At 59.5% G+C, this 26128-nt stretch overlaps 3 protein-coding genes and 4 non-coding genes across 9 annotated transcripts; 5 read left to right on the top strand and 2 right to left on the bottom strand.

The window, feature by feature from the left end:
• The first annotated feature begins 2136 nt into the window (after window positions 1–2136).
• Window positions 2137–7631, top strand: IL34 (interleukin 34). Of its 2 annotated transcripts, none has more exons than XM_005526298.3 (7): window positions 2137–2203; window positions 3149–3330; window positions 3423–3526; window positions 3818–3895; window positions 3983–4156; window positions 6932–7070; window positions 7170–7631. In XM_005526298.3, exons 2-7 carry the CDS (start codon window positions 3288–3290, stop codon window positions 7187–7189), a joined length of 558 nt encoding a protein of 185 aa, XP_005526355.2. In that variant the 5' UTR covers window positions 2137–2203; window positions 3149–3287; the 3' UTR covers window positions 7190–7631. The 2 variants fall into 2 exon arrangements, with proteins under 2 accessions (XP_005526355.2, XP_014110925.2); XM_014255450.2 differs by having other exon boundaries at window positions 2989–3330.
• TRNAG-GCC (transfer RNA glycine (anticodon GCC)) lies at window positions 4370–4440 on the top strand. Its single transcript has one exon. It is a non-coding gene; the product is annotated as a tRNA-Gly (tRNA).
• On the top strand, window positions 5038–5108 carry TRNAG-GCC (transfer RNA glycine (anticodon GCC)). Its single transcript has one exon. It is a non-coding gene; the product is annotated as a tRNA-Gly (tRNA).
• On the top strand, window positions 6074–6144 carry TRNAG-GCC (transfer RNA glycine (anticodon GCC)). Its single transcript has one exon. It is a non-coding gene; the product is annotated as a tRNA-Gly (tRNA).
• Window positions 6789–6859, top strand: TRNAG-GCC (transfer RNA glycine (anticodon GCC)). The gene has a single exon. It is a non-coding gene; the product is annotated as a tRNA-Gly (tRNA).
• A 1414-nt stretch (window positions 7632–9045) lies between the features above and the next one.
• Window positions 9046–11466, bottom strand: LOC102103744 (uncharacterized). The gene is made up of 6 exons (XM_005526424.2): window positions 11319–11466; window positions 10744–10795; window positions 10319–10506; window positions 10077–10235; window positions 9852–9962; window positions 9046–9159 (listed from the first exon to the last, which is right to left on the bottom strand). Exons 1-6 carry the CDS (start codon window positions 11454–11456, stop codon window positions 9046–9048), a joined length of 762 nt encoding a protein of 253 aa, XP_005526481.1. The 5' UTR covers window positions 11457–11466.
• Window positions 11467–11810: 344 nt separating this feature from the next.
• MTSS2 (MTSS I-BAR domain containing 2) lies at window positions 11811–24508 on the bottom strand. 2 transcript variants are annotated; one of them, XM_088062143.1, is made up of 15 exons: window positions 24409–24508; window positions 20635–20696; window positions 20454–20527; window positions 18614–18698; window positions 18340–18431; window positions 18181–18255; window positions 17915–17923; window positions 17307–17464; window positions 17119–17226; window positions 16945–17042; window positions 16240–16450; window positions 15427–15504; window positions 15032–15208; window positions 14771–14936; window positions 11811–14061 (listed from the first exon to the last, which is right to left on the bottom strand). In XM_088062143.1, exons 1-15 carry the CDS (start codon window positions 24475–24477, stop codon window positions 13289–13291), a joined length of 2235 nt encoding a protein of 744 aa, XP_087918269.1. In that variant the 5' UTR covers window positions 24478–24508; the 3' UTR covers window positions 11811–13288. The 2 variants fall into 2 exon arrangements, with proteins under 2 accessions (XP_087918269.1, XP_014111006.2); XM_014255531.2 differs by having other exon boundaries at window positions 15427–15501.
• Between the last annotated feature and the right edge of the window lie 1620 nt (window positions 24509–26128).

The following is a 26128-nucleotide window of genomic DNA, read 5'->3' as shown; positions in this document are numbered from 1 at the left end:
ATTGGCAGGGGCTTACAGCGCAGAGCTGCACCCTTTGGCTCTGGCATGGCACGTGGAGCCCCACCCATCCTCTGATGTTGGAGCAAAGGGCTTTGTGCTCCCTTCCCTGGCCTGAGTGGCGGTGGCTGTGTCCAGGGTGTAGGGGAGCTGAGCGTTGTGGGGTCCAGTTTCTGGCTTGCCATGGACTTAAAGTGCTTGTCCTGTGCTTCCTGGCCCTCATCCTCCCCAAGGGACTGATGCTTTGGATCAGAGGCCACTTCCAGCAGAGCTCCAGTGCTCCAGTGACACTTGGTATTTGTCATGCTGGTGTCCTGAAAGTGAAAGCTGGGAAGAGGGGTGGCTTGAGATGTTCCCAAACTGGTTCCTCGGCTGTGCCTCGTGAATAACCTGCCTCCAGTAAAATGTAAAGCCTGGGAGAGACCCATTCCCAGCCCTAAGGAGCTGGGGGCTTGTGGGGAGCTGGCTGAACCCCCAGCTCCCCTTCACTGGGACAATGGGACAAAGAAGGTTTCTCTTTGAGGGTTCCCCCCTGGAGCTGCAGGGGACCAGGATCCTGCCATCCTGTGGGAGCAGAGATGCTGAGGCCATGCACGGGAAGCTGTTTGCCTTGGGCTCATCCCAGCACTGATTTCCAGCCCGGAGCAGCCAGGGAGCACAAACCGCCCCCAGCACAGTGCTGCGCAGCTCCGCACTCCCTCGCCCCATCCCGGCTGCCAGGCTGATGAATACGTGGGCAGGGACTGCTATTAAATGGCTTCCTTCCTCCAGCGCCTGCAGCAGCTGCGGGCAAAATCCCTGCGGGCACCTGAGTGAGGAGCTGGAGCAGCTCCTTCCCTGCTTAGAGCTCAGCATCTCCTCCCCCGACGAGTGCTGGGAGGGAGACAAGGGCCTTGCCCAAGACTGGCCAGGACCTGGGGAAGCTTGGCAGGAGCACGGCAGTGGCCCTGACTCCATGCCAGGGGAATCCCAGTGCGCTCTCACAGGCAGAAGTGCATTCCTTCCCACGCGTTTCCCTGGGAGCATTGACCCATTCTTTGATAGCCGATGCTTCTTGCTGACCCTTTGGATGCTCAGCAGCTCTGAGCACAGACACAGTGACTCTTCCAAGGGGCTCTTCAGGGTGATGTGGGGGAGGACAATGTCCCATGTCCCTTGTCCCCTACTCCTGGCAGGAGCTCAACTGTGAAGCATCCTGAGAGGATGACATGGGATTGGGCCAGAGGGAGCAGAGTCCTGTTGGCCTGGAGCCAGCTGAGAATACCTCAGCCCCTCTGAGATTAGTGCTGCAGTGCAGCCCTCCCTCGGGTGCTTCCTCGGTTGTGAAGGCTGGGCATTCCCAAGCACTCCCACTTGGATTGCCCCAAACTGTGGCCATGGGTGCTCAGCCCAGTATGTGCCCTGGGACCCCTGGCCAGGAAAGCCCAGCACCCTGGGGATGCTGGTGCTGGCAGAGCAGAGCAGCCCAGAGAACCCAGGGCTGTGCAGAGTGCTCAGCTGGGCACCCCAGGGGTGGTGTGGCACCTGACTGGGTTGGGTGGGCACCCTGCAGGCATGGCTCAGCACTCTGAGCACTGGAGGAGGCACACACTGTAGTTAGACCAACACCCAGGGGCTCCCTGCTGCTGCAGCAATGCTCCCTGAGGAACAGGGAGGGACCCAGCAGGATGAACCAAGTACCCTGGGGCCACGCAGCTGGATGAGCTGAGCACAGCAGGGGTACCTGGCTAGGTGAACTGAGCAGCTGAGCATCCCGGGACACCCAGCTTGGGCTCGCTGAGGCCCCCCCCCCGGAGCCACCTGCCAGGAACAGCAAAACACTCTGAGGAACTTGTGAGGGTCAGCCAAGCACCCTGGGGCCACCCAGCTGAGGCAGCAAAGCACCCCGATGAACAGGGAGGTACCCACGAGGACTAGCCAAGCACCCTGGGGCCACCCCAGCCTGGGCTACCTGGGTACCCTGGGGCCACCTCCCGCTCTCGCTCCCCAGACCTGGAGACACCCACCCGGCTGGGGGAGCCGGGCACCCCCGGCGGGGCAGGGCCGGACTCTCTCCGGGCCGTGCGGGGCGGTCGCTCTGTCCCCGCTCCCCGCCCGGCCGCCGCCCCGCCCGCTCCCCGCGCCGCCGCCCCCCGCCCGCCTCCCGGGAAGCGCGGGCACGGCCCCGCCGCCGCCGCCGCCCGCGGGTGGACGCGTCCCGCGCCAGGTGGGTCCGCGGAGCCTCGCGCGGGGGGCGCGGGGGACGGTCGGGCACCCACGGCCCCGCTTGGGGACGCGGCACGCGACACACACGCCCCGAGACCCGGCCGTGTTCGCTTGGGGACATTTTGCAGGGACATGGCACAGAGGTCCCGCCACCGGGGATTGTGGGTGGCACCCCTTTGCGCTGGGACACTGCACGGAGCCTTTGCGTGGGGGCACGGCACGGCTGCTTTCCCTTGGGACACGGCGCCGCGTGGGGACACGGCGTGGTCCCCCCGGCACTGGGACGCGCTGCTGGGGACACAGATGGGGCCCTTCTGTGCTGGGATATGGCACGGACACAAAGCACCCTCCTTCGCAAGGGGGCACGCTGTGGAAGATATGGCACGAGGACATGCTATGGTCTCCTTCCACAGCGTGGGGGCATGGCAGAGCCCCCTTCACAGGGGTGTAGGGACAGGACACCTCTGTGTGGGGACCCAGCATGAGGTGGCTTGGCCGTTTCACCAGCCCCGTCCCTCAGCGTTCCTCGGCTGAGGCCGAACTAACTCACCGCTGGAATAACGGGGCTGGGTTCATCCCCCTCCTTCCCTGGAAATCCCCTGAGGGTGTCATCAGGGAAGCCCTGGTAGCCCTGCCCCAAGCGGGACACAGGCATACACGGCTCCACGGCCACCCACAGTGTTTTGACCACCCGAGGGTCACGCGGGACTGTCGCTTCCCTGTCACCCCCGGGGCTCGGAGCGGCTGTCCTGCCTGGGGGCTGCAGCCGGGGCTCTCTTCCCCCAGATTCCCTCTTGCAGTCCGGGGGTGCTCCTGCACCCCTGTAAACACATCCCTGCCAACACCCTGTGACGGCCCCGGGACCTGCTGCCTCCCTGCCACCAGCTGGAGAGGAGAAGCCAGCGGGGACTGCCGGGAAGGGGGACTAACCCCCCATCCATGGCAGGGAACAACTGCCCGGGGCTACCGGAGAGCAGCCAGTGCCCGGAGCCTACACCTGTCCCTTGTCCCCATACCATCCACGCCACTGCCCTGGAGGCTCCCGGTGAGCCCCAGCCATGTAGGCACAGCCTGGGGCTCCACTGATGGCCACCATCAACATGCAGCAGGGCTACGCTGCCGTCCTATGTGAGTACAGCTGGGGGACAGGGGGGATGGTCTCGGGAGTCACCTCAGTGGTGTCCCTGGCGGGGCTGATGCCGCTGGGTTTGGCTGCCCAGGTGTCCTGGCTGTGCTGGGGCTGGAGGCTGCGGCGCCGGGCGAATGCGAGCTCACCCGCCTGCTTCAGGACAAGTTGCAGTACGAGATGCGCCTGCAGTACATGGTAAGCCCAGCTTTGGGAGGTGGGAGGGACACGTGGCATTGCAAGGCCCCGATTTGGTCCAGGGGGTACATGGTGGGAGGCAGCACCCACTGCTCTACACTGTCTGGGTGCCGCGTGCTGTGTTTTTTACCAGGGACGATTTGTGCCAAATTGTGCCCAGAGCTACTTCTGCTGGGGGCTGACCACATCAAAGGGCTTTTGCACCGGCTCCCCAGTGTCATGCTCAGGCTGGCAAGGATGTGCCCATTACTTTGCCCTATGCCAGCCCCCATGTCTTCCTTGCCTTTCCAGAAACACTACTTTCCCATCGACTACACAGTCCAGGTCCAGTACGAAGAGGTGCTGAGGCCATCCAACATCACCCGCCTGGTAAGATGGTGGCAGGGGAGAGTCCCATGATGGGAACACTCCAGGGACCCATGGGGGCTGCATGGCTCTCACCCTTTCGCCCTTTAGCGCAACGGGACAGTGTCGGAGGCAGCACTGCGGTACCTCTGGTTCCATGTCAGCTCCCAGGCAGTGCTGCGGATCCATGAGGTGCTGCCAGAGAAGCACCCATCCTGGAAGTACACCCAGGAACTCTGCCAGCTCTTCGATGCCCTGGGCGAGGAGTACAGCAAGTACCGGCAGGTGAGGATCCCCCCTGGCACCCCAGGCTGGCCGCACGTCATGCACTCGTGTGCTGGGAGGACACACACTGAGCCATGAGCACCTGGGAGGGCACAGCACGGCCATGGACATTTTCCCTGCGTGTGGGTTCTGTGGAAGAACTGAGTGCAAGGACAGAATTTGGGAGCAGGGTTCGGGGCCGTGTGGCAGTGCCTAAAAGAAACTGCACATCTGGCATTGGTGGTTCAGTGGTAGAATTCTCGCCTGCCACGCGGGAGGCCCGGGTTCGATTCCCGGCCAATGCAATGGCTGCTTTTTTTTGCTTTTTTTTCTTGCCTGCAACCCGTCCTCCTTGGGGGACAGGTAGACCTGGAAACAACGGGATTGTCACACACCCCGACCTCCGTCATGGGGTGGCACTACCACAGCCGGCAGTTGCAGGGGATCAGGCAGAAGATGCCCAAGAATTTTTCCCTGTTTTCCCGGTGATGGTCCTGCCTCTCTGCCCAAGCCTCTGCTGCCTCGAGGGAGCTGCTGAACCCCGAGGCAGCTGCACTTGGGTGCTGGATGTGAGTGGCCTGTCACGGCTGGGTCGCCAATGTGAACCCAAAGCCTGATGTTGTCCTGTGCCACGGGGCAGGTTCTGCAGCCCCTCCGAGGAGAGAGCGAGCTTTGCTGGGTTGTTTCATGAGAGGGTTAACTGTGCAGGCTGCTGAGAACCCCTCCTTGCTGTAGGTGATGTGGGGCAGTGGGAAGAGGCGTTCCCATGTGCTGAAGCCGCGGTCTCAGAGCTGTGTTGGGGTGCTCTGTGCGGGTGTTCAGAGCTGACAGGGCCTGTCCTGCTGCTCGCAGGCCGCTGGGTTTGGGAGTGTGGGGGAGGGCTGGGAGGTTGTGCACATCTGGCATTGGTGGTTCAGTGGTAGAATTCTCGCCTGCCACGCGGGAGGCCCGGGTTCGATTCCCGGCCAATGCAACAGCTGCATCCTTTTGCACCCTGCTGTCCTTTGGCTGTTGCCAGCGTGCTCAGGGAATAGCGGAGGTGCTCTCGTGGGTGCTCCCTTGGGCATCTCTGTAGAGGTGCTCCCTCTGCATCTCCCCGCGTGGCTGACTCTGTACTATGTGTGGGTGCTCAGGCCCTGAGGGTGGCAGCAGCAGCTCTGTCTGCATTGAGTATCCTTGGCTTGGTGGCACCAGGGAGCAATAAGAGAAGATGGTTTGGTGAATGACCAGCTCGGTTGGGTGGCAGGGACGGACACAGGCTCAATGACAGCAAGGCGTGCTATGTTGGTGGCAGTGAAGGTCCCTGGTTTAGGAGCAGTGGGAGGTGCTGGTTCCTGTCAAGGATGCCCAGGCCATGGAGGCAGATGGCACCTGTGGGCAGTTCCACATCTGACATAGGTAGTTCACTGGGACAATTGTGCTCCCCCTCTTAAAAGCCAGCTCTTTGTTCCTTGTCGGTGCAGCCCAGTGTCCTGCCTTTCAACTCTGCAGCTCCCAGCCCCTCCACCTGATGGGCTCCATGCAGCCTTGGGTTGCTTGTGGCTGGGAGGTGCTGCTGCACCCCAAGGCAGAGGTGTTTGGCTGCTGGATGTGGGTGGTCTGTCACAGCTGGGTCACCACTGTGAACCTGAAGTGTGGCTGGGTCATCTGGTACCACGGGGCAGGTTCTGTAGCCCCTCTGAGGAGAGAGGGACCTTTGCTTAGTTGTCACCAGAGGGTTAACTCTGAAGACTGCTGACAGCCCCTTCTTATTGATGAGACAGCAGAGGAGACGCTTCCATGGGCTGGAGCCAGGGTCTCAGAGCTGTGTCTTGGGGTCCCCTCTGTGTGTGTCTGTGGTGTGTTCACCGGCAGCAGTGCCTGCCCACACTGCACTCACTCTACTGGGTTTGGGACGTTGGGGCCGTGTGGGAAGGGTGAGGATCCTCTTCACATCTGGCATTGGTGGTTCAGTGGTAGAATTCTCGCCTGCCACGCGGGAGGCCCGGGTTCGATTCCCGGCCAATGCAGTAAATGTGCTTTTTTTTTTTGCACCCAGTCTCTGGGGGGACCACGGGGACTGTCCTGGGGTGCCTGGAGGGATGGCACATCTCTCCCCCTGCGTGGATGTGAGGAGTGTCATTGTCGGTGGAACAAAGCCAGGGCACCTTGGTGACCCCCGGGGGACTTGGTGCCTTATGGGCAGTGACTGTCCATGGCTCACTGACAGTGAGGGTTTCTCGTTTGGTGGCAGTGACAAAGGGCTTTGTCTCGGTGGCAGTGAGGCCTAGGACAATCGGGCAATGGGTCTGGGAGGTGCTGCCCCATCCAAGAAGCAGCTGCATTTGGGTACTGAATGTGGGTGGCCTGTCACACCAAAGTGTGGCTGGGTTGTCCTGTGCCACGGGGCAGGTTCTGCAGCCCCTCCGAGGAGAGAGCGAGCTTTGCTGGGTTGTTTCATGAGAGGGTTAACTGTGCAGGCTGCTGAGAACCCCTCCTTGCTGTAGGTGATGTGGGGCAGTGGGAAGAGGCGTTCCCATGTGCTGAAGCCGCGGTCTCAGAGCTGTGTTGGGGTGCTCTGTGCGGGTGTTCAGAGCTGACAGGGCCTGTCCTGCTGCTCGCAGGCCGCTGGGTTTGGGAGTGTGGGGGAGGGCTGGGAGGTTGTGCACATCTGGCATTGGTGGTTCAGTGGTAGAATTCTCGCCTGCCACGCGGGAGGCCCGGGTTCGATTCCCGGCCAATGCAACAGCTGCATCCTTTTGCACCCTGCTGTCCCTTGGGGGACCTTGGTGACATCCTGGTGGTCTGTCCCTGCAGACAGATGTGGAGACAGTGGTGGCCGATCTGGTGAAGTTGATCCACAGCGCGGGCGCTGAGAGACGGAGCAAGGCTGTGCGCCCCAAGGCACTTCTGGACAACTGCCTCAAGGTCATGCGGATGCTCTATGGGGTGCCCTGTGAGTTTGGGATCAGGGTGGGTGGTCCGACCTGGGGGAACTCAGATGCCACACAGGGGGACCCTGTCCCACGCCATGGCACCTGTTCCCTCTGTTCAGGTCGGTGGGAGTCCACCTAACACTGTGGAATACCCCTCACTCAACACCTCCTTGCCCTGGAGCCTCGGATGCTGCCTCTGCTCTGCTCCTCCCACAGCCCTGTGGGGGGTTCCCAAGGAAGGTGCAAAGGTGGGACAAATGCCACTCCTTCCAGGACCAAACACAACCCCTTCCAGAACTGTGGGACTGTTTATGGCTGTCAGGTCTTGTCCATCTGAAACGTCTGGCACCCTTTGCATGGGTGTGGGGTCAGACACAACCCCCCATGGCAGGAATCTGTTGGGGGGACACATAGCCCTCCCTGCCACAGGGCAGGTGAGGGCATCACCCTGTTTCTCTTGATTTGTATTTTTTCCTCAGCTTTCATTAAACACCAGTTAATTCTCTAGCATTGCAGCTCAGCTTCTGACTGGGTCCCGGGAGCCTCCAGCCTTACCCGAAATAAAGGACCAGCAAACAGAGCCTCCACTGCCTCCTCTTTTGGGGTGCCAGCCACCTCCCTCACCACTGTGGGGGAGAGACTCCCTCTGATAAAGGGACCCCTGCCAAGCTGCCTCGGTCAGCCCCGGCTGCTTCCCCTGCAAGGAAACATCTGGATTTGTTTGTTGTGCTTGGCGGCATGGTGCAGGCGGCACACCGGAGAGGCTGGGGCTGCCTGGCTGCCTCCCCTCTTTACAGCTTAGTTAATTACCTTCATCAGCTATTAGAGACCTGAACTGGTGTATTCGTGGCTTAGGCTCATGAGTCCATGGGCACTGCAGCATGAGTGAAGGAACATCTTCCTCCTGCTCCTCCTCCTCCTCCTCCTCCGCCTCCTCCTCCCCCCTTTCCTTCCTCCCTTCATGCCTGGTGATAATTCCTGTGGATATAAAGCCCACACAGAGCTGATATAAAACCCGCCAGTAATGATCCACTGCTCGATAAGAGCTTTAACTAGAAGAACCCTCTCTCCCATCCCTGCTGGCTTTAACAGAGCCCCTGTGTGGTCCAGGTACCCACCTGGGGCTGCCTTAGCCTTTGGGTTAAGGGAGCCCCAACCTCCAGCTCCCTTGTGTCAAGTGTGGGAATGATCCTTCATCCTCCTCCAGTGTGGGAAAACTGAAGTTGTCCCTGCAAAATGACCCCTGCCCAGTTTCCCAGAGCATCCCCACAGCAATGGGCTTGCCAAAACCCTGCGTGTCCAGCCCACTTGAGATATTGTGCATTTTCTTCTGATCCCTCTTTTGAGAGATGGCTTCAGAAGTGTCAGCTGAGAGCCTCTACAGGAATGCACTCACAGGATTGAGAATGGGAGCCTGTTTACAGTATCTCTTGGTGTACCATGAGGGATGGTTTTAGGGAGGGTCAGCCCAGGATGCCCTGCCCAGGTCTCAAAAGACATCTTTAGGTGTGTGCTGAGATTGGGAGATCTGCTGTGAAACCGCCCAGCTGCTGGAATAGGAAGAACCTTTTCTGGCCTTGAATCAAAAGAAAAATGCCTGGCAGCATCCTTGGGGTGGGCATGGAAAGGCCAGCTGGTTTTGGGGTGGGCAGTCTCAGCAGGACAAGGGTTGAGTTTGGGGGCTGTCTGGGATGTTCCCCTAAGCAGTATGGCTTATGGCCCTAGAGTGAGGATACCCAGGGGATCTGAGTCTCCAGCCCCAGGGAATGCCTTGGATTCGGGACCATGCTTGGAGCACCCTTCCTTATGCTGCCCTGGCCCAAATCATCATCCCAGACCAGGGGGGCAGCGAATCCAACTCTCATTCCCCGGCCTGTGCATCCCTGTTTCTATTCCCCTGCCCATCCCTCCCCCCGCCCGCCATCAGAGTGAGCCTGGAAATGGCAATTAATTCACTTTAATTAATTATTTAAGCTCAGTGGGCAGATGCTGCTCTCACCAGGGCAGCCTCTGCCCTCTCCAGTCCCAGAAGGTGCCATTGCTGGTGGCTGAGAGCTGGGCCAGCAGCTGCAGGACGCCCCTCACACTCTCCTCCAGCGTCACCGGGCCCTGTCGCGCACAAGGGCAAGGGAAAAAGTGAGCCAAGATTCTCCACCCCAACACCCCCAATCCCACCCATGGGATGGTGGAATGCCAGCTTCGGCTGGGTTGGTTTGGGAGCATCTGGAGATGCTCCAGTGGCCAAAGGATGCGGCTTTGCACAAATTGATTCTCCCTCATTCGAGTCCTGTAAGGACGGAGGTTAATTTTTTCATTTCTAATTAATAAGTGACTCATTTGTCAGCCAGAGCAGGGTAAGGGACAGCCAAGTGCAGGACAGGGGTGCCCTCTGCTGACACACCATCAGGATGGGAAAGGAAATAAAAAATAGGAAAGAAATTAGGTGGTTTGAGGGGAGAGTTTGGAATTATCCCTTTGCTGTGGTGGCATAGCCACTGTGGGACCAAGGGACTGCACAGATGTGGGTGTCCAGGGAAGGGATGTCCATAGTCAAGGATGCCTCAGGAAAGGATGTCCATGGGAAAGGGATGTCCATGGGAAGAAATGCCCTGTGAACTGGTGCCCGTGGGAAGGGATATCTGTGGGAAGGAATTTCTTTGTGAAAGGATGAGCCCTGGGAAGGGATGTTCATGGGAGGGGGTGGCCTTGGGAGGGGATTCTCCTGGGAAAGGATGCCCCCAGGAATGGATACCTATGGGACCTTGCTGAGCTAGGATGGCCATGCACCTCCTGTCACTCACCATCCCCTGTTCCAAGGGAGGTGTCACATGTCCAGGATCCACAGACACGCAGAGGATCCCTCTGTTCCCGTACTCCAGGGCCAGGCACTTGGTAAGCATGTTCAGAGCAGCCTGGGAGGACCAATTCCCCTCCTCATCATGATCTGGCAATGCCATGGCCAGTGGTGGGGGAGATCCCAGAGGAGGTGACCCCCAAATTCCTCCCCATCCTCCCACTGGCAGTACCTTGCTGCAGCGGTAGCAGATGTCCTGCCTCTCTTCCCAAGCCTCTGCAACCTCGATGGAGCCCAGGATGCTGGAGATGTTGATGATGGCAGCTCTGCTGCAGCTCATCTCACGCTGCCCTTCGGCCTCAGCCGCCTCCTTCAGCAGGGGCAGGAAGGCCTGCAGGGGATGGGATCTCAGGCATCACCATCCTCTTCCTCCCTGTTTCCAGTGTTTGGGGCGGGGGTTGCCTGTGTCCTCACCTGGCTTGTCTGCAGGGGCCCGATGGTGTTGGTGGTGTAGACGAGGCTCATGTTCTCTGCCGTCTCAGTGGCCAAGGTGCTGCGGCGCGTGGTGCCGGTGTCGTTAATCAGGAGGTTGAGGCCAGCACTTCCCACCTCCTCCCTCACCTTCCTGACTGCTGCCTTGATGCTGTTGGGGTCTGTCACATCTGCAAGGGGACAGGAGGGTTGGGGGACAGGCTGGTGGCTGTGACCCTGGCAAGACGCTGTAGGACATGGCAGGAGGCGACTCCCAGCCACTGAGCATCCTCCTGGTCCCATCAGTGACCCGGCTGAGCTAAGCCAAACCAAAGGACCCACCTGCTTGATGGCATTTCCTGGAGCCACCCACGATCATCGCAATTAAATCCTGAGAAGCTTCATCCCTTTCCCGCCCCAGCACTTACCTAGAGGCAGGATCATGACGTTGGGAAAGCCCAAAGCCACCTCATTGACAGCCTAGGTGGAGAAAGCGGGGGACGGGGGTCACGTGGGGAAGCTGACTGGAGGTGACGCCAGCACCGTGCCGGGGTGGGAAGAGGGTGGCCCTTCATGTCACAGCCAACAGGTTACAACAAGACCCAGTGGGAGCCATTTGGGGCGAGTCGCTGCTTCTCTGCACCTGGCTGAGCTTCAAAGCTCCCAGCAGCGATGCCCCCGGCACAGGGGCTGCCAGCAACCCCCCCTGCACTCCCCATCATGCACATACCTGCGCCAAGAGACGCCAAAAAAATTAAATACATACATATTTAATAGATACATAGGTATTTTTAATATTTAATACATATATATGTATTTTTGTTTTACATATATATGTACATACATACACATGTATTTTTCCATGTCATTCATCGTGCAGGATGCTGGCACTCAGCCTCCCAATTCCAGGTGGGATTGTGCCATCCCCAGGCACCAATCCCAGAGATGACTCCCTCCCGTCCCCCCCCCCCCCCCCCCGCCCCCACTCCGGTGCCCTCCCTACCTTGCCCTGGGGGTCCAGGCAAGCAGCGAAGAGGTGCCGAGGTGGGCTGGGCTGCTCCAGCAGCCCCTTCAGCAGCGCCAGGCCCAGCCCCCCGTCACAGCTGGTCAGCAGGACACTGCCCACGCTGAGCCCCTCCATCCCCACTGCTCTCCCCAGCCGGTTGTGCTGCCCAGCGAGGTTTGGCAATCGGCCTCGATAATCCGGGAGGTGGCAACGCTGCGGGTGCTGCTGGGATAGGTGGAGGTGGGGGGAACCGCCTGCACCCCCTCTTCTGGAGGGGATGGGGCAGCAGGATGTTCCTCTGCATCCCAGGGTCACCCATCACCTTGACCACGGGGTTGTTGCATTCCTCCATACCCCAAAACACGCACCCCCTCAAGCCATGGGAACCCCAAAGGGGTGATGGTACCTTCCCACCTGTTCCCCATTACTGGGGTGACCCAGAGAACCAGAACATCCATAGGAGCACAGGCAAGGCTATTAATTACAGTACAACCTTTATTAATACTGGAATCTTCACAGTGCATTCGTTACTTGTAGCAGTGACTATGGAAAACGGGGGAGGGGGGAAAGAGGGTAATTACCACCAGAAAAGAAAAATAATAATAAAAAAAAAGAAAAGAAAAGACGGAATGAAAGAAAATGTGGCAGAGGGACAGGGAGAAGGGAAGCGGCGGCAGAGGTGGGAACACGAGGGGAAAAATAAATTAAAAAAAAAAAAAAAGATAAGAATAAGGACCAAGTTAACAACAGCACCAGAAAAGTTACTTCAGTCGAAAGACAGGTCAGTTTTTTTTCTTTTCCAAAGAATTTTTGTTTTCTGTACAAAATAAGAGACCCCTCCCCCCCCCCCTCCCTCAAACCCAAACATTTGTCACTTGGCCTCAGTGGTTCTGGGCAGGAGAAGGGGAAAGGGGAAGAACTAAATTGTTATACCTAAGGGGGAGGGCTGAGGGGCTGCGATGCGACAGACAGCGGGGCGGCGGGGGCTATGTACAGCGGGGGGCCGGGGGGTTGTGCTTTCCTCCAGCCGCCGGCAGAGATCAGCTGCTTTGCTTGGGGGTCTGAGCCAAACCTCCTGTGCCTGGAGCCACCTCTGAGCAGACTCTGCACAGGGTCTGTGGGTGCTGAGGGAGACTGAGGGGGTTTGCAGGGGGGTCCCAAGTGATCCTTGTGAGGGGGGGGCAAAGTGGAGGTTCAGCGTCCTCAGTCCCTGCACCTTGGTGTCCCTCCTAGACAGAGGGGATTGCAGTGCCTTTACCCGCAGCCCCCCACCCTCTCACATGTCCCCCGCTTCTTCTTCCCCCTCCTCCACCCCCAGCCCATTGCTTCTGCCCCCTGGAATGAGGCTGAGCTGTGCTGGCCCCAAGCAGGCAGCTGGGGGGAATGGGGCCGGGGCCCCTCACTCCTGGTGCTCTGGGTCCTCCATGGCTGCCACAGCCCTGGTGGCACCGTCCTCTCCTGCTGCAGCTGGGGCCACCCGCCTGAGCCCGGGGGAAAGAAAACAGGGGAGAGGGAAAGAGAGAGGGGAAAAGGAAAAGAGAAACAAAGGGAAAGAAGTGAAAAAAAGGAAAGGAAGAAAGAGGAAAATAGAAGGAAGGAGAAAAAGAGTTAAAAAGGAAAAGAAAAAAAGGAGAGGAAAAGAAGAAAAATGGGAAAATGAAGAAAATAAGAAAAGAGAAGGAAAAGTGACACAGAAGAACAAAAGAAAAAAGCCAAAAGAAAAAAGCAGAAAAAAGAGGAAAAAGAAGAGGAGAAAAGGAGAAAAAGAGGAGGAGAGCCAAAGAGAGTAAGTGAAGGAAGGCTATAGGGAGAAGGCAGGTCAGGAGGAGACAGAGGGGCAGGAAGCAGGGGGCACCAGGGAGGGATAGGGCAGCGGGTGCCGGCGGGTGGGGGTCCCGGGAGGTGCAGTGGCTGCCCCCGGGGGTCCATTGGCCATGGCGGGCACATCCCCTCTGGCCGGGGCATCATCACGATATCCGCGGGGCCGACCTGTCATTGGTGACGGTCCTGCGCAGGCGCACCCCACGCCGGATGGCCACCAGCATGTCTTCGGCCGGGGGGTCCATGGAGGCCGCGGGGGGCGGCGCGGGGGTCTCCTCGCTGGGGCTGGACCCCATGAGGGCGGTGGGGAAGGGGAACTGGCCTTCCCCCAGGGCATGGGCTCCAGCCACCAGCTCCCCAATCTTCTCCACCAAACTGTGCCGGTTGGCAGCCAACTGTTGGTCCTCCTCTTCCTCAGCGGAGAGGTGCTGGCCGGCCCCGGGGTAGACAGAGATCTCCATGGCACCGCCACCCCAGGCAGTGTTGGGAAGGCTCAGCCGCTTGGGCGAAGCTTTGGCAAAATCCAGGGGGTTCGGAGAGGCATCATCAGCATAGAAGACGCACTCTTCACTGCCCACCCGCGTAGGGCCGGCGTAGCCAGGGGAGTCGGGCACTGTGGGGGTCTTCACGGGGACGATGGGGGGTCGGATGGGGATGGGGCCAGCATTGGAGAGCGTACGGCGGACCGAGGGCTTGGTGGAGGGCGTGCGGCGGATGGTGGCCACCCCCGGGGTGGTGCCGGCCGGTAGGTTGGTGCCGGTGGGCAGCCCGGCGGTGGAGGCAGGACGCTTGGTCTGGATCATCCGCCGGTAGTTCTGGGCGATGTTGCTGTTGCGTGGGATGGTGGAGGACTTGTCGAAATCACTCTGGGGGTCGCACTCCACGTCACCGTTCACCGAGTAGCAGTCATAGTCGGAGCCTGGGGAGGGAGCAGCACCATCAGTGTGGCTGGGGGGCAGCGGGTAGCCGAGCCCAACCATGCCATCAAAGCCAGCCCCAGCCACCTCCGTCACAGCACAACAACCAAACTGAACTACCACGATTGTCACACAACCGCTACTGTCCCAATCATTGCTGGCACAACACGCTCACCATCAACCCCAAATATCCCTCTGGAAAAAAAACCACAATCACCCTAACCATCACACTGAAATCACAACCAAACCCAACTGTCACCATCACAACCACCCCAATCACAGCCATCACAATGTGATCAGAGCCAATCTGCACTGTCACCACCACATGCTTGTCATAACTGGCTCAGCCGTCATCATACCAACATCATGACAGATGTGGTAATTTGATCTCCAGCTACCAACTCACCTACCATCTGCCACCATCTCCACCTGTACTCAGCCTCTGCACACAGACACATCACCACAAATCATAACCTGTTACAGTACTTCCTGGCACAACTGCACCCACTGAGTCCCAGCAAACACCCAAATAACCAGGAAAAGCTGTAGTTATTTGTGGCACCCCACCAGCCCCTACAAAGTATGACCACAGCCTGATGCTATGATACCCAGAGCACACAAATGTGCCCCAGGACCACCAAAACTTCTGCTGTGCCCTTCCCCACCCTAAGCGCTGTTTCAGGTGGTCCCAGGTACCTCCAGTGCCAGTACCTTGGGAAGGGATGGTGTCCTCAGAGCAGGAGGGGGTGGTGGTCTGCGTGCTGTAGCCACTGGAGTACTGCAGTGAGTCCCGGCTGCTCTTCTGGTGCTCCAAGCTCAGCCCACGGGTCAAGACCATGGCCAGGTCACTGGCGGCAGGGGACACCTCCTCCCCATGCTGCTGGGGCAAGGGGCACTGTCAGCACCCTGGTTCCTCCTTTGGGAGTCCCCAGGAGCCCCCCACCTCTGTGCCCTCCCTGCTGCAGCCGGTACCTTGGCAGCGATTGTAGCTGGCGACATCCGGGGCCTGGGAGCATCCTCGCCACCGATGCCCGGGTACCCTCCAGCAGGAGAGCCCATCTCGGATTCCCGCAGGTGCTCCACGCGGTCCTTGCGCCGCTGCAGGGTAGGGACCACCGGCTGGTCATAGGGGCTGGCCTTGGACCAGTCCTGCAATGGGCAAGGCATGTGGTTCATGCTGGTGACACTGGGACCAGGAGTGTGGCAGGAGGGGTCTCAAGCTGATGTCCCCCGTGTCAAGTCACAGGTGCTGCTCAGGATGCTCTGCCCCATGCAGGAAGGGAGGGGAGGGTCCAGGAGTTGAACCCCATGAATTGAGGAGGGAGCCACGTGTGAAATGCAACCCTGGTGGGATGGGAAGGACTAACCGAGGTGGGGGAGCTGCACTCGCTAACTGACTGGCAGGTTTCGGATGCCTCTGAGGACGCCGAGCTGGAGGACTTCTGCTGTGCCGTGACGAGCCGAGAGCCGGGAGGTGAGAGAAGAGGCAGTTAGCAAGCAAAGCCAGAGCCATGACCCCAGTTAGAGCAGCACCCACAGCTCCCCTGGCTGAATGAGGTCCCCAGCCCTCCTCCCCTCTGGCGGTGGATGCAGGATGGCGAGCAGGATGTGACCTTGGTAGTGGGGTCAAGGACTGGGATGATGCACTGCCCCAACCCTTCCTCCTTCTCACCCCAAGCCATGCAAAGCCAACAGGTATTTTGGGGAGGGAGGACCTTGCTGGGTTGGTGATGCCAGGTTAGCATGCACAGGCAGGAATAACAACTCCCTGGGGATCCTGGAGCATCCTTGGCACTGGGGATGGTGCAGCATGAAAGGGAAGCTTTGCTCCCTGCTGCCTGGTGGGTGACTGGCACAAACAGGGTATTACGGGGCTGTGGTGATTGGAAGACACCCTGTTCTCCTGGCACAGGGAGAGGGATACCTGTGCCCCATCCCTGGGGGAATTCACGGATGGGGCTTCTCTGCCATGTGGCCCAGGATGCCCCCAAATATGGCAGGCACCCTCAATATTGCCAGTATTTATTTCCCATGATGCCAACACAGGTGGAAATACTTCTGAGGGTGGGTCTCATCACCTCTGCACTGGACTGTTGTGTTGCACCCAGCACCACCCACCCATTCTATGGAAGAGGAAACTGAGGCATGGAGGTCAGCAGCACGGACCACCCTCCCTGTACCTGGCTGGTGATGTCCGAGGGCATGGGGGAAGGTGGTTTGGAATAAGCGGCGTCCTGGGAGATGAAGCCGGAGTCGTGGGAGGAGACGCTGGAGAGGCGGGTGGCGGCGGCGGGGGGCTGCGCCAGGCTGCGGTAGCGATAGGTGGAACTGGGTGAGCAGGTCTGAGCCCCGCCGGGCCACGCCATGCCACCCTTGGCACTGCTAACGCTGCTGGGGGGGCGCCGGGGGGACGGGGACACGCCGGTGGGGAGGACAAAGGAAGGAAAAGAGAATTTAAGACAGAGGTTTGGAGGTGGCAGGATGGCCAGCGCCCTGCCACGCATCCCAACCTGGGGAAACTGAGGCACGTAGTCCTCTTGGAGGTGTCCCTCTGCCTCCTGGGGTGGCCCTGTGGCAGGGAACAGGCTGGGGGACACAACAGAGGTGGTATGCTTGCGCCCAGACAACCATGCACAGCACACATCGTCCCCAGAAGCCGAAGGACAGGGCATGTGTCGGGCCCCCATAGGTCCACCAGGCCTGCCCAGTGTGCCAAGACCAATTCCTCCATATTAATGGGAGCTGCTTGCCCATATGGACATGAGAAGGTGGACATGCACCTTGTGAGCATCCCCAAAGGCCGTAAGCATCATTAACCCACTGAGGTTAATGAAGAGGGCTGGATTTCCTGGCTGTGGTTGGGTGTGGAGCACACCTCACCATACCTGCACATGCTGGACTTGCGGGAGCTGGAGCTGCTGGGCGAGGACGGAGGCGTCTGGTAGGACCAGCTGTAGTCAGAGCCCTTCAGATCCTTGATCACCTGCAGAAAAGATGGGATCTAAGTCCTCCCAAAGATGCTCCCCTACTCCCCTGACCCCTGGCTTAACCCTACTCACCTGCTCACTAGCGGGGGGCAACTTGTGGGGCTCAGCGGTGAGCACCACCAGGTCCTCAATGATGCCCTGCAGGTGGGTGATCTCTCCCAGCATGGTGAGCTCCCCATTCTGAGGATGGACAAGAGAGACCATCAGCACCCACTGGGCGGAAGGAACAACCCTTGATCCTCCCAGCCCCCCACACTCACCACCACGGGCTGCAGGAAGGTGATGAAGGTGCAGAAGCGGCCCCGCTCCTCGATGAGGGCTTTGCGGACCGCCTGCTTCTCCGTCTCCTCCAGCAGCAGGTACATGTCATTGACGTCCTGCAGTGCATTGTCCAGCTGGGGCTGCAGGTCCCCCTTCCCTGTGAGATGGGGCACTGTCAGTGCTGGGCTCCCCTGACACTCTCCCCAGTCTGCTGGTGGTGCTACTGCCAAGCTGAGGCCATTCCCCCAGCTTGGGGACATCACCCCATCCTCACATTCCAGCAGATACCAAAGGTCTCCCACTGTGCCCATATCCCTGGAAGGTCCAGGAACACCCTCACCCCACAGCAGCCTTAGGCAGGGGGCTCCTCTGCCACCCCATCCCCATCCCTGGCACTTGGGACCAGAGGACCCCTTGGGCTGCCACGTGGTGGGGCTGGCATTGCCCCAGGATATGGGGTGCAGGCTAAGCTAAGCTAAAAGCGGGGCGAGGGTGGGAACAGGGAGCGGATGGATGGACGGACAGACAGACAGAGGCTGGGGAGACTGGGGGGAGTAGATGAGGAAGCAGAGAGGGGGCCGGTGGTGGGGGGCAGCGGTTCACTTACCAAGTAGCTCTACAGGAAGGATGTGGAGGGGAGGGAAGAGAGAAGGAGACAGAGAAAACGTGTGAAAAGAGGCCGAAGGCTGGGGCGCATGCCCCGCCTCCCTGCCACCCCCGGGGCCGTGCCAGCACCTCCCTTTCTACAGGGGGGCAGCAGGACCCCCCTAGTGCCCACCCCCTTGTTGGCAGTGCCACAGCCGGGATACCGGCCCTGGCTGGGGGTGCTTCAGAGGGGCTGGTGGGGGCACCCCCCAGGAGACCCCCTCTCACCTTTGCGAGCCTTTTTCTGGAGCTTGAGGGTGTCAGAGGACTTCTTCTTGATCTCATGGCGTGCTCGCTTGTATTCTGGGGGTGCAGAAGTGCTGTCAGAGGGGACCCCTGCCCAGCAGCGCAGCCACCCTGCACAGATTCATCCCGTACCCCCCATACCTTTCGCATGGTCCTTGTCCAGCTGGTTGGCAGTTTTCTTCCAGTCCTCAATCCTGTCCTGCAAAGGGTTTATCAGGCTCTCCATGAGGGCGCTGGAGCAGGGAAGAGAGAAACAGAGAGTGTGAGAGAGCGCTGGTGCCAGGGGGAAGCCATTCCCCCATCCCACGCCCAGCCAACATCCAGCATCCCTTTCTTCAGCAAGGAATGAGCCTGGCCAGGTCGTGGCAGCGATGCCTGAGGGTTTGGAGGCAAAGCTGATCCCGGTCCTGCTTACTTGGTGAACTGCCGGAGCTTGGCCTCGATGCTGCGGTGCCGCATGCACATCCGGGTCAGCGCCGAGCCGATGTCCCTTGTGGCACCTGGTGGGGAGCAAAGCGCTGCTGACAAGGGGAAGGGACACCCCCACACCAGTCCCAGTCCAGTTTGTACAGTGGGAGCAGGGTTGTTTGTGACAGGGATGATAAGTGCTGGGATGCACTGGGCACTGGGGACACCTTAGGCAGGGGGTGGCTTGTTTTTTCCCCAGATAAATCCACAAAATAAAAAAATCATCATCCACTAACTAATACATGAAACTCTAAATATCTCTCTTACAGGCTTTGAAATTAGAACCCACTCCCATTTTTTCCTGGTTTGTCTTAAATTTGGCACTGGGGAGCCAGGGCAGGGATGAGGTACCCTGGCTTAGTTCCAGGCAGTCAGCTCTGTCCCACACCTCCAGGCACAATCCCGGGTGGATAAAAAGGGAATCCAAACTCCTCGGGGGGGATATTTGCCAGCAGCAGACAGCAGGAGCATCCTTTTTAGGTGAAACCGCCGTTAACTCTGAAGCCTAAGGATGGCCACATGGTGGCAGCGCTGCTGGCAAATCCCAGGAAAAACGGCAATCAAAAATCCTTGGGTGCAAACTAAGGAGTGACATTCAGCCTTTCTCTCCCTGAAAAAAGCCTCCAAAAACACCTCCCACCCTTTTGCAGGAATTTTGGATGCCCCTCAGTCCGCCAGTGCTATGGAAATAGGGGAGCCCATGGGCCAGGGCCTTCTGCACTGGGGTAGTCTCCTAATCCAGCTCCTAATGCTCTTATCCCAGCTCCTGCTGCTTCTAATCCGATTCTCATGCACTGTGTGCAAGGCCAGCAGCCAGCCCCCACCCAGTGCCTCAGTTTCCCCATGCTGCTGCTCTGCCTCCCACCCTCCCAAAAAGCCCTGTAGGTATAGCAGCACTACAGGGTCACACTGACTCCTGTAGTGCTGGTCCCCAGCTGTCCCCAGCACTGCTCCTGTACCTCCTCCTTGCTTTGGCTTTCTGGGCTGGCAGGGAGTTGGGGGAGCCCTAATCCCCCTGGTGCAGTGGGCTAGTGGGTTTGGAGGCAAAGCTGATCCTGGCTCAAGCTGCTGCCTCCTCCTCCTCCTCGCGTGGCTCCAGATGGCCTGCATGCCGCCGGTCTGCAAACCAGCCTGGGACCATCTGCTTGGCAGAAGCCAAGCGGTGGGAAGTGGCTCCTCACTGCCAGAGGGCACCCGGAGAGGGTCTGGGAATCCTTCCCCCTCATTCCCCAACAGTTATGGGGGACCCCACATGCAGCCTTGGCTCTTGAGTCACGTCCCTGGTGAGCTGGGGTTTGTCTCCAAAACAGTCGAGCTTGGACTCCTGAATCTCCCTCTAGCTAATTCCCCTTCTCTGGAGACCTCCAGAGCAGCTGGGACCCCCCCGGGAACTTCCCAGATGGGTGCCAGGGACAAGGAAGGTGGATTGTGCATCCCAGGAGGCAGAGATAGGTGCAGGAGACCATGGCATGGGGCTGAGCCACCCTGAATGTCCCAGCCCCACCAGAAAATGTGGCTAAGCATCCATGGGGGGTGAGGAGCAGCACCCACATGGGTGCCCGCCTCCTTCCCCCTCTCCACTCCATCTTCCCAATGCTGCTTCCTAGGGAATGCTCCACCTTGGTGAGAGAGGGAACAGGTTGGACATCTCTCTGTGGATGGTGAAGCTGCTGCTTGAAATCCACCCCAGAAATGTGGGCAGGGGCCACCCCACAAGAGACACTGACCACCTGTCCCCCTGCCCACACAAGCCTGGGGGTTCCCACCCCTAGGAGAGAGGACCCTACCTCGGGTGTTGGTGGCCATGTCGGCCACTTTCTGGAAGGCATCCAGGAAGGCAACTGCGGCCAGCACCGTGGTCCTGAGGTGGAGAGACAGTGAGGGGGAACTCAGTGGGTGCAGGTCACACTGGGATGTGCCAACAAGGAGGGTGGTCCCCCATGTCCCATCCCCCCTTTAGCCACTCACCTGAGCTGGGAGTGCAGCTTAGTGGCCTTCGAGTTGAAATCCTCCCATATGGGGTAGGAGCTCTGCAAGGAGGAAGGGCAATGGTGAGAGACAGGGCCCCTCACCCCCTGCACTGCTTCCCAGTCAGGGCAGGTCCCCCTTTCACTGGTCCAGGAGACAGGGCAGCTCAATAGCTTCTCTGATGGCTAATAAAGCCTGAGCACAGATCTTTTCCCTCCTGTTTTTTTCCCTTTCCAGTCTGGCCACCCAAACTTATAGACCACGGAGACCTCAGGATTTTGAGTGATCTCTTCTTCATGGGGGGTCAAGCTAGGTTATAGGGTTGGAAATTTGAGGGCATGAAATGAAAAATCTTTAAGACTCTGGCCAGCAGTAGAGGAGACACCCCCAGCACCCGCAACTTCCCCCCAAAGCACTGATGGCCAAGTCCACTATCATGGAGAGCTCCAGTCCCACAGACAGGAGCCCCAGTCCTCACCTCCCCTGAGCCCAAGAACCGACAGGGCAGGAGGGGAGGCTGGGGTCTCTGAAGCCGTGGATGGGGCAGTTGTGTGGGGACAGGGACAGGGCACAGGTGCTTGGGAGGCTACTCCAGTGCTGTCCCAGTGAGGCCACTCTGGTGCCATCCCAGCAAGGCCATCTGTGCAAGACCAGTCCCACTGTCCTTGTGGTGAAGTTATTCCAGGGCTGTCCTGGTGCAACCATTCCAGTGAAGTCATCCCAGCGAGGCCATCCCAGAGCTGTGCTGCTGCCGCCATCCCAGAGCTGTGCTGCTGCCGCCATCCCAGCGAGGCCATCCCAGTGCCACTGTTTCAACAAGGCTATCTCAGCACTGTTCCAGTGAAACCAGTCCCAGCAGACCATGCTGGTGCAGTTCCAGTGAGGACTCTCCCAGTAATGCCAGCTGCAGTGACATCCCAGCAAGGCCATGCTGGTGTCATCACAACAAAGCTGATCCTGATCCACCATACAGCAAGGCTATCCCAGTGTCACCATCCCAGCAAGGCCAGTCCATGTTGTCCTGGCGAGGTTAATCCTGGTGCTGTCTTGACAAGGCCATCCCAGTACCAGCCTTGCATGGCCAGTACCGGTGCCACCATTCCAGTGAAGCTATCCAGGTGCCACCATCCTGGCACGGCCATCCCAATGCTGTTCCAGTGAAGCTGGTCCCAGTGTTACAATCCCAGCAAAGCCATTCCAGTAGGGCCAGTCCTGGTGTCATCATCCTGGTGAAGACATACTGGTGCTGCTATCCTAGCAAGGTCAATCCTGGTCCTGTTGTCCCAATGACAAAATCCTGGAGCTATCCTGGTGTCGGCATCCAATGGCAGTGACAGGTGTCTGTAAACTCCCCTAGGGCAGCCACCAAGCTGGGACATGTACATCACCACACATCCCCATGGGCACTATGGCTTGGTGGCAGCTTTGGGGACAAGGTTTGCACTGAGGGGGCATGAGATCAGCCCAGCATTGTGTTTTGGGACCATGAAAGCCCTTATTTCCTTATGAGTCAGCAAAGAAAGGGTTTGAAGGTGCCACTTCACAAACCACTTGTGATGGTGAGCCCCTGCTTGTGGGTCCCCAGGGACTGTCACTGCCAGAGGGCTGGGCCACCATTCCTGGGCCATTGTCCCCAGGCCATATTCCTTGGCCACCCTGGGCAGGGCAAATGAGGCTCCCCTGTAGAAGGGAGCAGGTTGTGATGCCCCCAAACCCCTGTGATGCCAGGCATGAGGAAGATGGGGAAGAGGACAATGGGGACAAGGACATGCCAAGGTCATTCAGGGACACCGAGCACGCGAGGAGCAGCAACAGGAATAACGCCAGCTTAGGGACTGTCACCAAGAAAAAAACTCTCCCCACCACAGGCCAAGGGGTGCTGAAAAAGCCATCCACCACCAAAATTAGGTCCCTTTGCTCTGTGACCAGCACAGGGGTCCCAGCCATAGGACCATAAGCACATCACTGCCCTTCAATGCTGGCAGTTCTTCAAGCAGAGAGTTACTTGTCCCCCAGTGCCCGTGCCAGGACACCCACGTGGCTGGGAGATGGGGACAGCACACCCTCAGGTGCCACTGGCACTTGGCCGGGGCTGTGCAGGGCATGACCTGAGCCCCAGCTGTAGTGTGGTGGAGTTTTCTTTCTTTTTCATAATTTTTCTTTCATCTTTCCCACCTTCAAATGGTACGAAACTGAATCCAGCCCGGTCTCCTCGGGTAAGGGGTTCCCAGTCCAACCGCATCCGGATGGTGCTGGGCATGTCACCGGGAGGTGACAGTTCTGTGCTGGCTTATGCCCTCTGAAGCTTCAGCAGGGAAATGGGGAAACTGAGGCAGGGGCTGCCCCCACCTCTCTCCTGGGAGTGTAGGACTCAGCCAGGCTGCCAGGAGAGAGTGGCTGGGATGAAGGCATTTGAGGGAGGGAGCTGATCACCCCAGCAGCCATTTCCCACCAGCCCTGGATCCCACTGCCCTGGAAAGAGTTGAGATTTTCTCCCTGGAGCCTTTCTCCCAGCCCTGAGCCAGAGTCCAGCTGCAGAGCCACCACCACCCCTCGAAGGGGTTAATCTCCTTCCCAGCAAGGCTTTTATTTTTTTTTTTTATCCCCCCTCCCCTGCTTTGGCAATGACAGCATTGTCTGGACGGGTCTGCAGCATGAAGGGAGGAAGAGGAGGAGGAAGACAGCTTTTGCCTCCCAAAAATGATTAGGGCTAAACCCCAGTGCTGGAGCTGGCTGAGGGAATTTTGGCCCCCCAGGATGAAGAAACATGGCTGGTCCCCTCCTCCCCACTCAGCCCCTAGTCAGAAATACCCCCCAGCATTTTAGATTTATTTTTTTGAAATGAAAACAAACAAACAAAAAGATTTTTTTAAACATGGCCCCATCCTGCTCCGAGGGAGGGTGGAGGCAATATCCTCTTCCCGGGTTAGGAAATGGGATCAAGGAGCTGGGGGACATTTTTGTTCCACTGGTGTCAACCCCATTGGGTCCGGCAGAAATCCAGGCTGGGCATGGGGTGTGGGGGGGCAGGGAAAACATGATGCTTGAAATGGGTGGCAATGCCCAGTGTGGGGCCAGTGGTACCTGGTGAGGGGCTGTTATGCCTGGTCTGTGTCACCCGACAAGGGGTGCCAGCACCTGAAGACGGATACAGGGCTGATACGGAGCCAGAATCCCCAGTATGGGCTCCAATGCCCAATGCAGGGCCCTGATGCACGTTATGGGGTTGATGTGGGGCTCTGGTACCCAGTGCCACGCTCTGACACCCAGTGCGAAACCTCGATGCCCGACATGGTGCTCTGATACCCAGCGAAGGATAGATAACAGGGCAGATATAGGGCTGCAACACCCGGAACAGGGCTCCGATAGCCAGTGATGGATGTGGGGATGATGTGGGGCTGCAATCCCCAGGATGGAGCTCCAATATCCAGCGCTGGATATGGAGATGATTGGGGACTGCGATCTCCAGGGCTCTGATGCCCAGCACAGAGCTCCGATGCCCAGTAAGGGGCTGATGTGGGGCTCTGGCAACGCGTGCCGGGCTCTGACAGCCGATGTGGTACCCCGACACTCGCTGTGGGGCTGATGATCGGGCTCCGACACCCGATGCGGGGTTCCAGTCACCATCTCGAGGCAGCAGAGCCTCGGTACCTACCGCGGGACCGGCACCGGCGGCGGCAGCGCGGGGGCTGCCTGGGGAAGCCGGGTGATGGGGGAACGGTGCGGGGGAGCGCTGTCACGACAGCAAAACCGGGGTGGGGGGGAATCCCCTACCTTCATGTCGTTGATGATGGCTTGGAAGAGGCCGCCGAGGGCTCCGCACTCCTTCTCCGCCGTCTCCATCGCGGCGCTGCGGCAGCCCGGGGCGGGCGGGGCCGCCGGGGGAGGCCGGGGGGGCGGGCCAGGCTCAGCGGCGGCGGGGGGCGGGCGGCGCCCGGGCGGCGGCGGCGGCGGGGAGGGCAGAGCGGCGGAGCGGCGGCGGAGCCGGGCGGGGCATCGCCCCCCTGCCTCCTTCCCTCCCTCCCTCTCGCCCTCCGCGGGTGCTGCGCGGACCCGCCGCCCCCTGGCAGCAGAGCGGAGCGGGGAGCGGAGCGGAGCGGGGCGCGGGGAGCTCCGGCCCGGGGCGGTGGCGGGGGCGGGGAGGGGCGGGCGCTGCGCGGCACATGCGCCGCCCGCCGCGGGGCCGGGGGCTGCGGGCGGCGGGGGGGAAATGCTCGGGGTCAGCCCCGGGGATGCTCCGGGAGCCGTTGCGGGCAACCCGGAGGACGCGCAGGAATGACGGAGCGGGGGACAGCTCCGGTGGTTCTCGGGGATGCTCCTGGGGGGCGATCGGGGAGCAACACCGGGCGCCCCAGGACTACAGAGGAGGGAGACCCGAGGGATGCCTGGAGATGTGGCACTGGTGGGGCAGCACCGGGGTTTGCTCCCGTGGCGGCGTAGGAACCCCCGGCATTATACTGGGGTGCTGGGTGAGGAGCAGGAGAGCCCCAGGGAGTACCCGAGGACACTGCAGTTGGAGATGCCATGGGATGTCCGGGGCAGTCCCAGACCTCTGGAGGTGCCGGGGGGCGGGGAGATGCTGCCTCTTCCCAAAGGGTGCTTGACCCCCATTGCCTTCCTGACCCTCCAAGATGTGCTGGAGGGTGAAGTCCCTCTGCAGTAGTTACACGACAGCTCTGAAATGTGTCTGTACATGCACTTGATTATCAGGGAATGCCATGGGAAACGCATGGCAAACCCTTCCCAGAGCCACCCCAAGGCCCCAACCCTAGCCTCCCGGGATCTGGGGGTGCCAGGCTGAGCCCCGACAAACCTCCCTACCCCTCACAGTGCAGTGATGCTCAGCTGGGGCAAAGGTTTCAGCCCGAGCCACCTATTCCCCCTCCTGCCAGAAAAGTAGTCTTGATCCCAATGCTGATGATGCCCACACTGCTCTGGACGGTGTTGGTCAAGAGCCACCCATAAGGAAACAATTACGGCTCAGCACTCCAGCAGCCGGCTGGAATTTCTCTCCATAAACCCAGTCCCTCAGTGTGGAAAGAGGCTGTTCAGCAGCAATGAGCTCGGCAGGAGTGAGGCAGAGCCTGCCCTGGCCCACACTGACAGTGACTCAGGGGTCCAGCAACAGGTACCCCCCAGCACCCTGAGAAACTAGCCAGCTTAAGAAGCCACTGCTCACACATCCTGGAGGGCTGGCTGTTACAATTAACCCGCCGTGACTGGCTCTGGAAAGCCTTTTCCCGGGAATGACAGGAATGTCTTTATCCAGCGCCGGTATGGGGCTGTTTGGGGAACCCACTGCCAGAGACAGTCTTCCCTGTAAACAGGCTAGAAGCCATAAAAACTCCACGAATTGCTCCAATTCCCCTTTTCCTGGGATCAACTGAGGGTGTGAAACATGCAGGGGATGCAATGGTGTCCCCCAAACTGCAGCAGCCTGGCACGTGCTGGGGTCCCTTGCTGCCACAGGACGGGATGAAGGCAACACTGGCAG

The sequence above is a fragment of the Pseudopodoces humilis genome, chromosome 14 (assembly GCF_049639895.1).
Source record: "Pseudopodoces humilis isolate 2021_Gansu_Grassland_sample_001 chromosome 14, ASM4963989v1, whole genome shotgun sequence".
NCBI classification, from domain to species: domain Eukaryota; kingdom Metazoa; phylum Chordata; class Aves; order Passeriformes; family Paridae; genus Pseudopodoces; species Pseudopodoces humilis.
The sequence above is the reverse complement of the archived record's forward strand: the minus strand, read 5'-3'. Positions and strand labels throughout refer to the sequence as shown.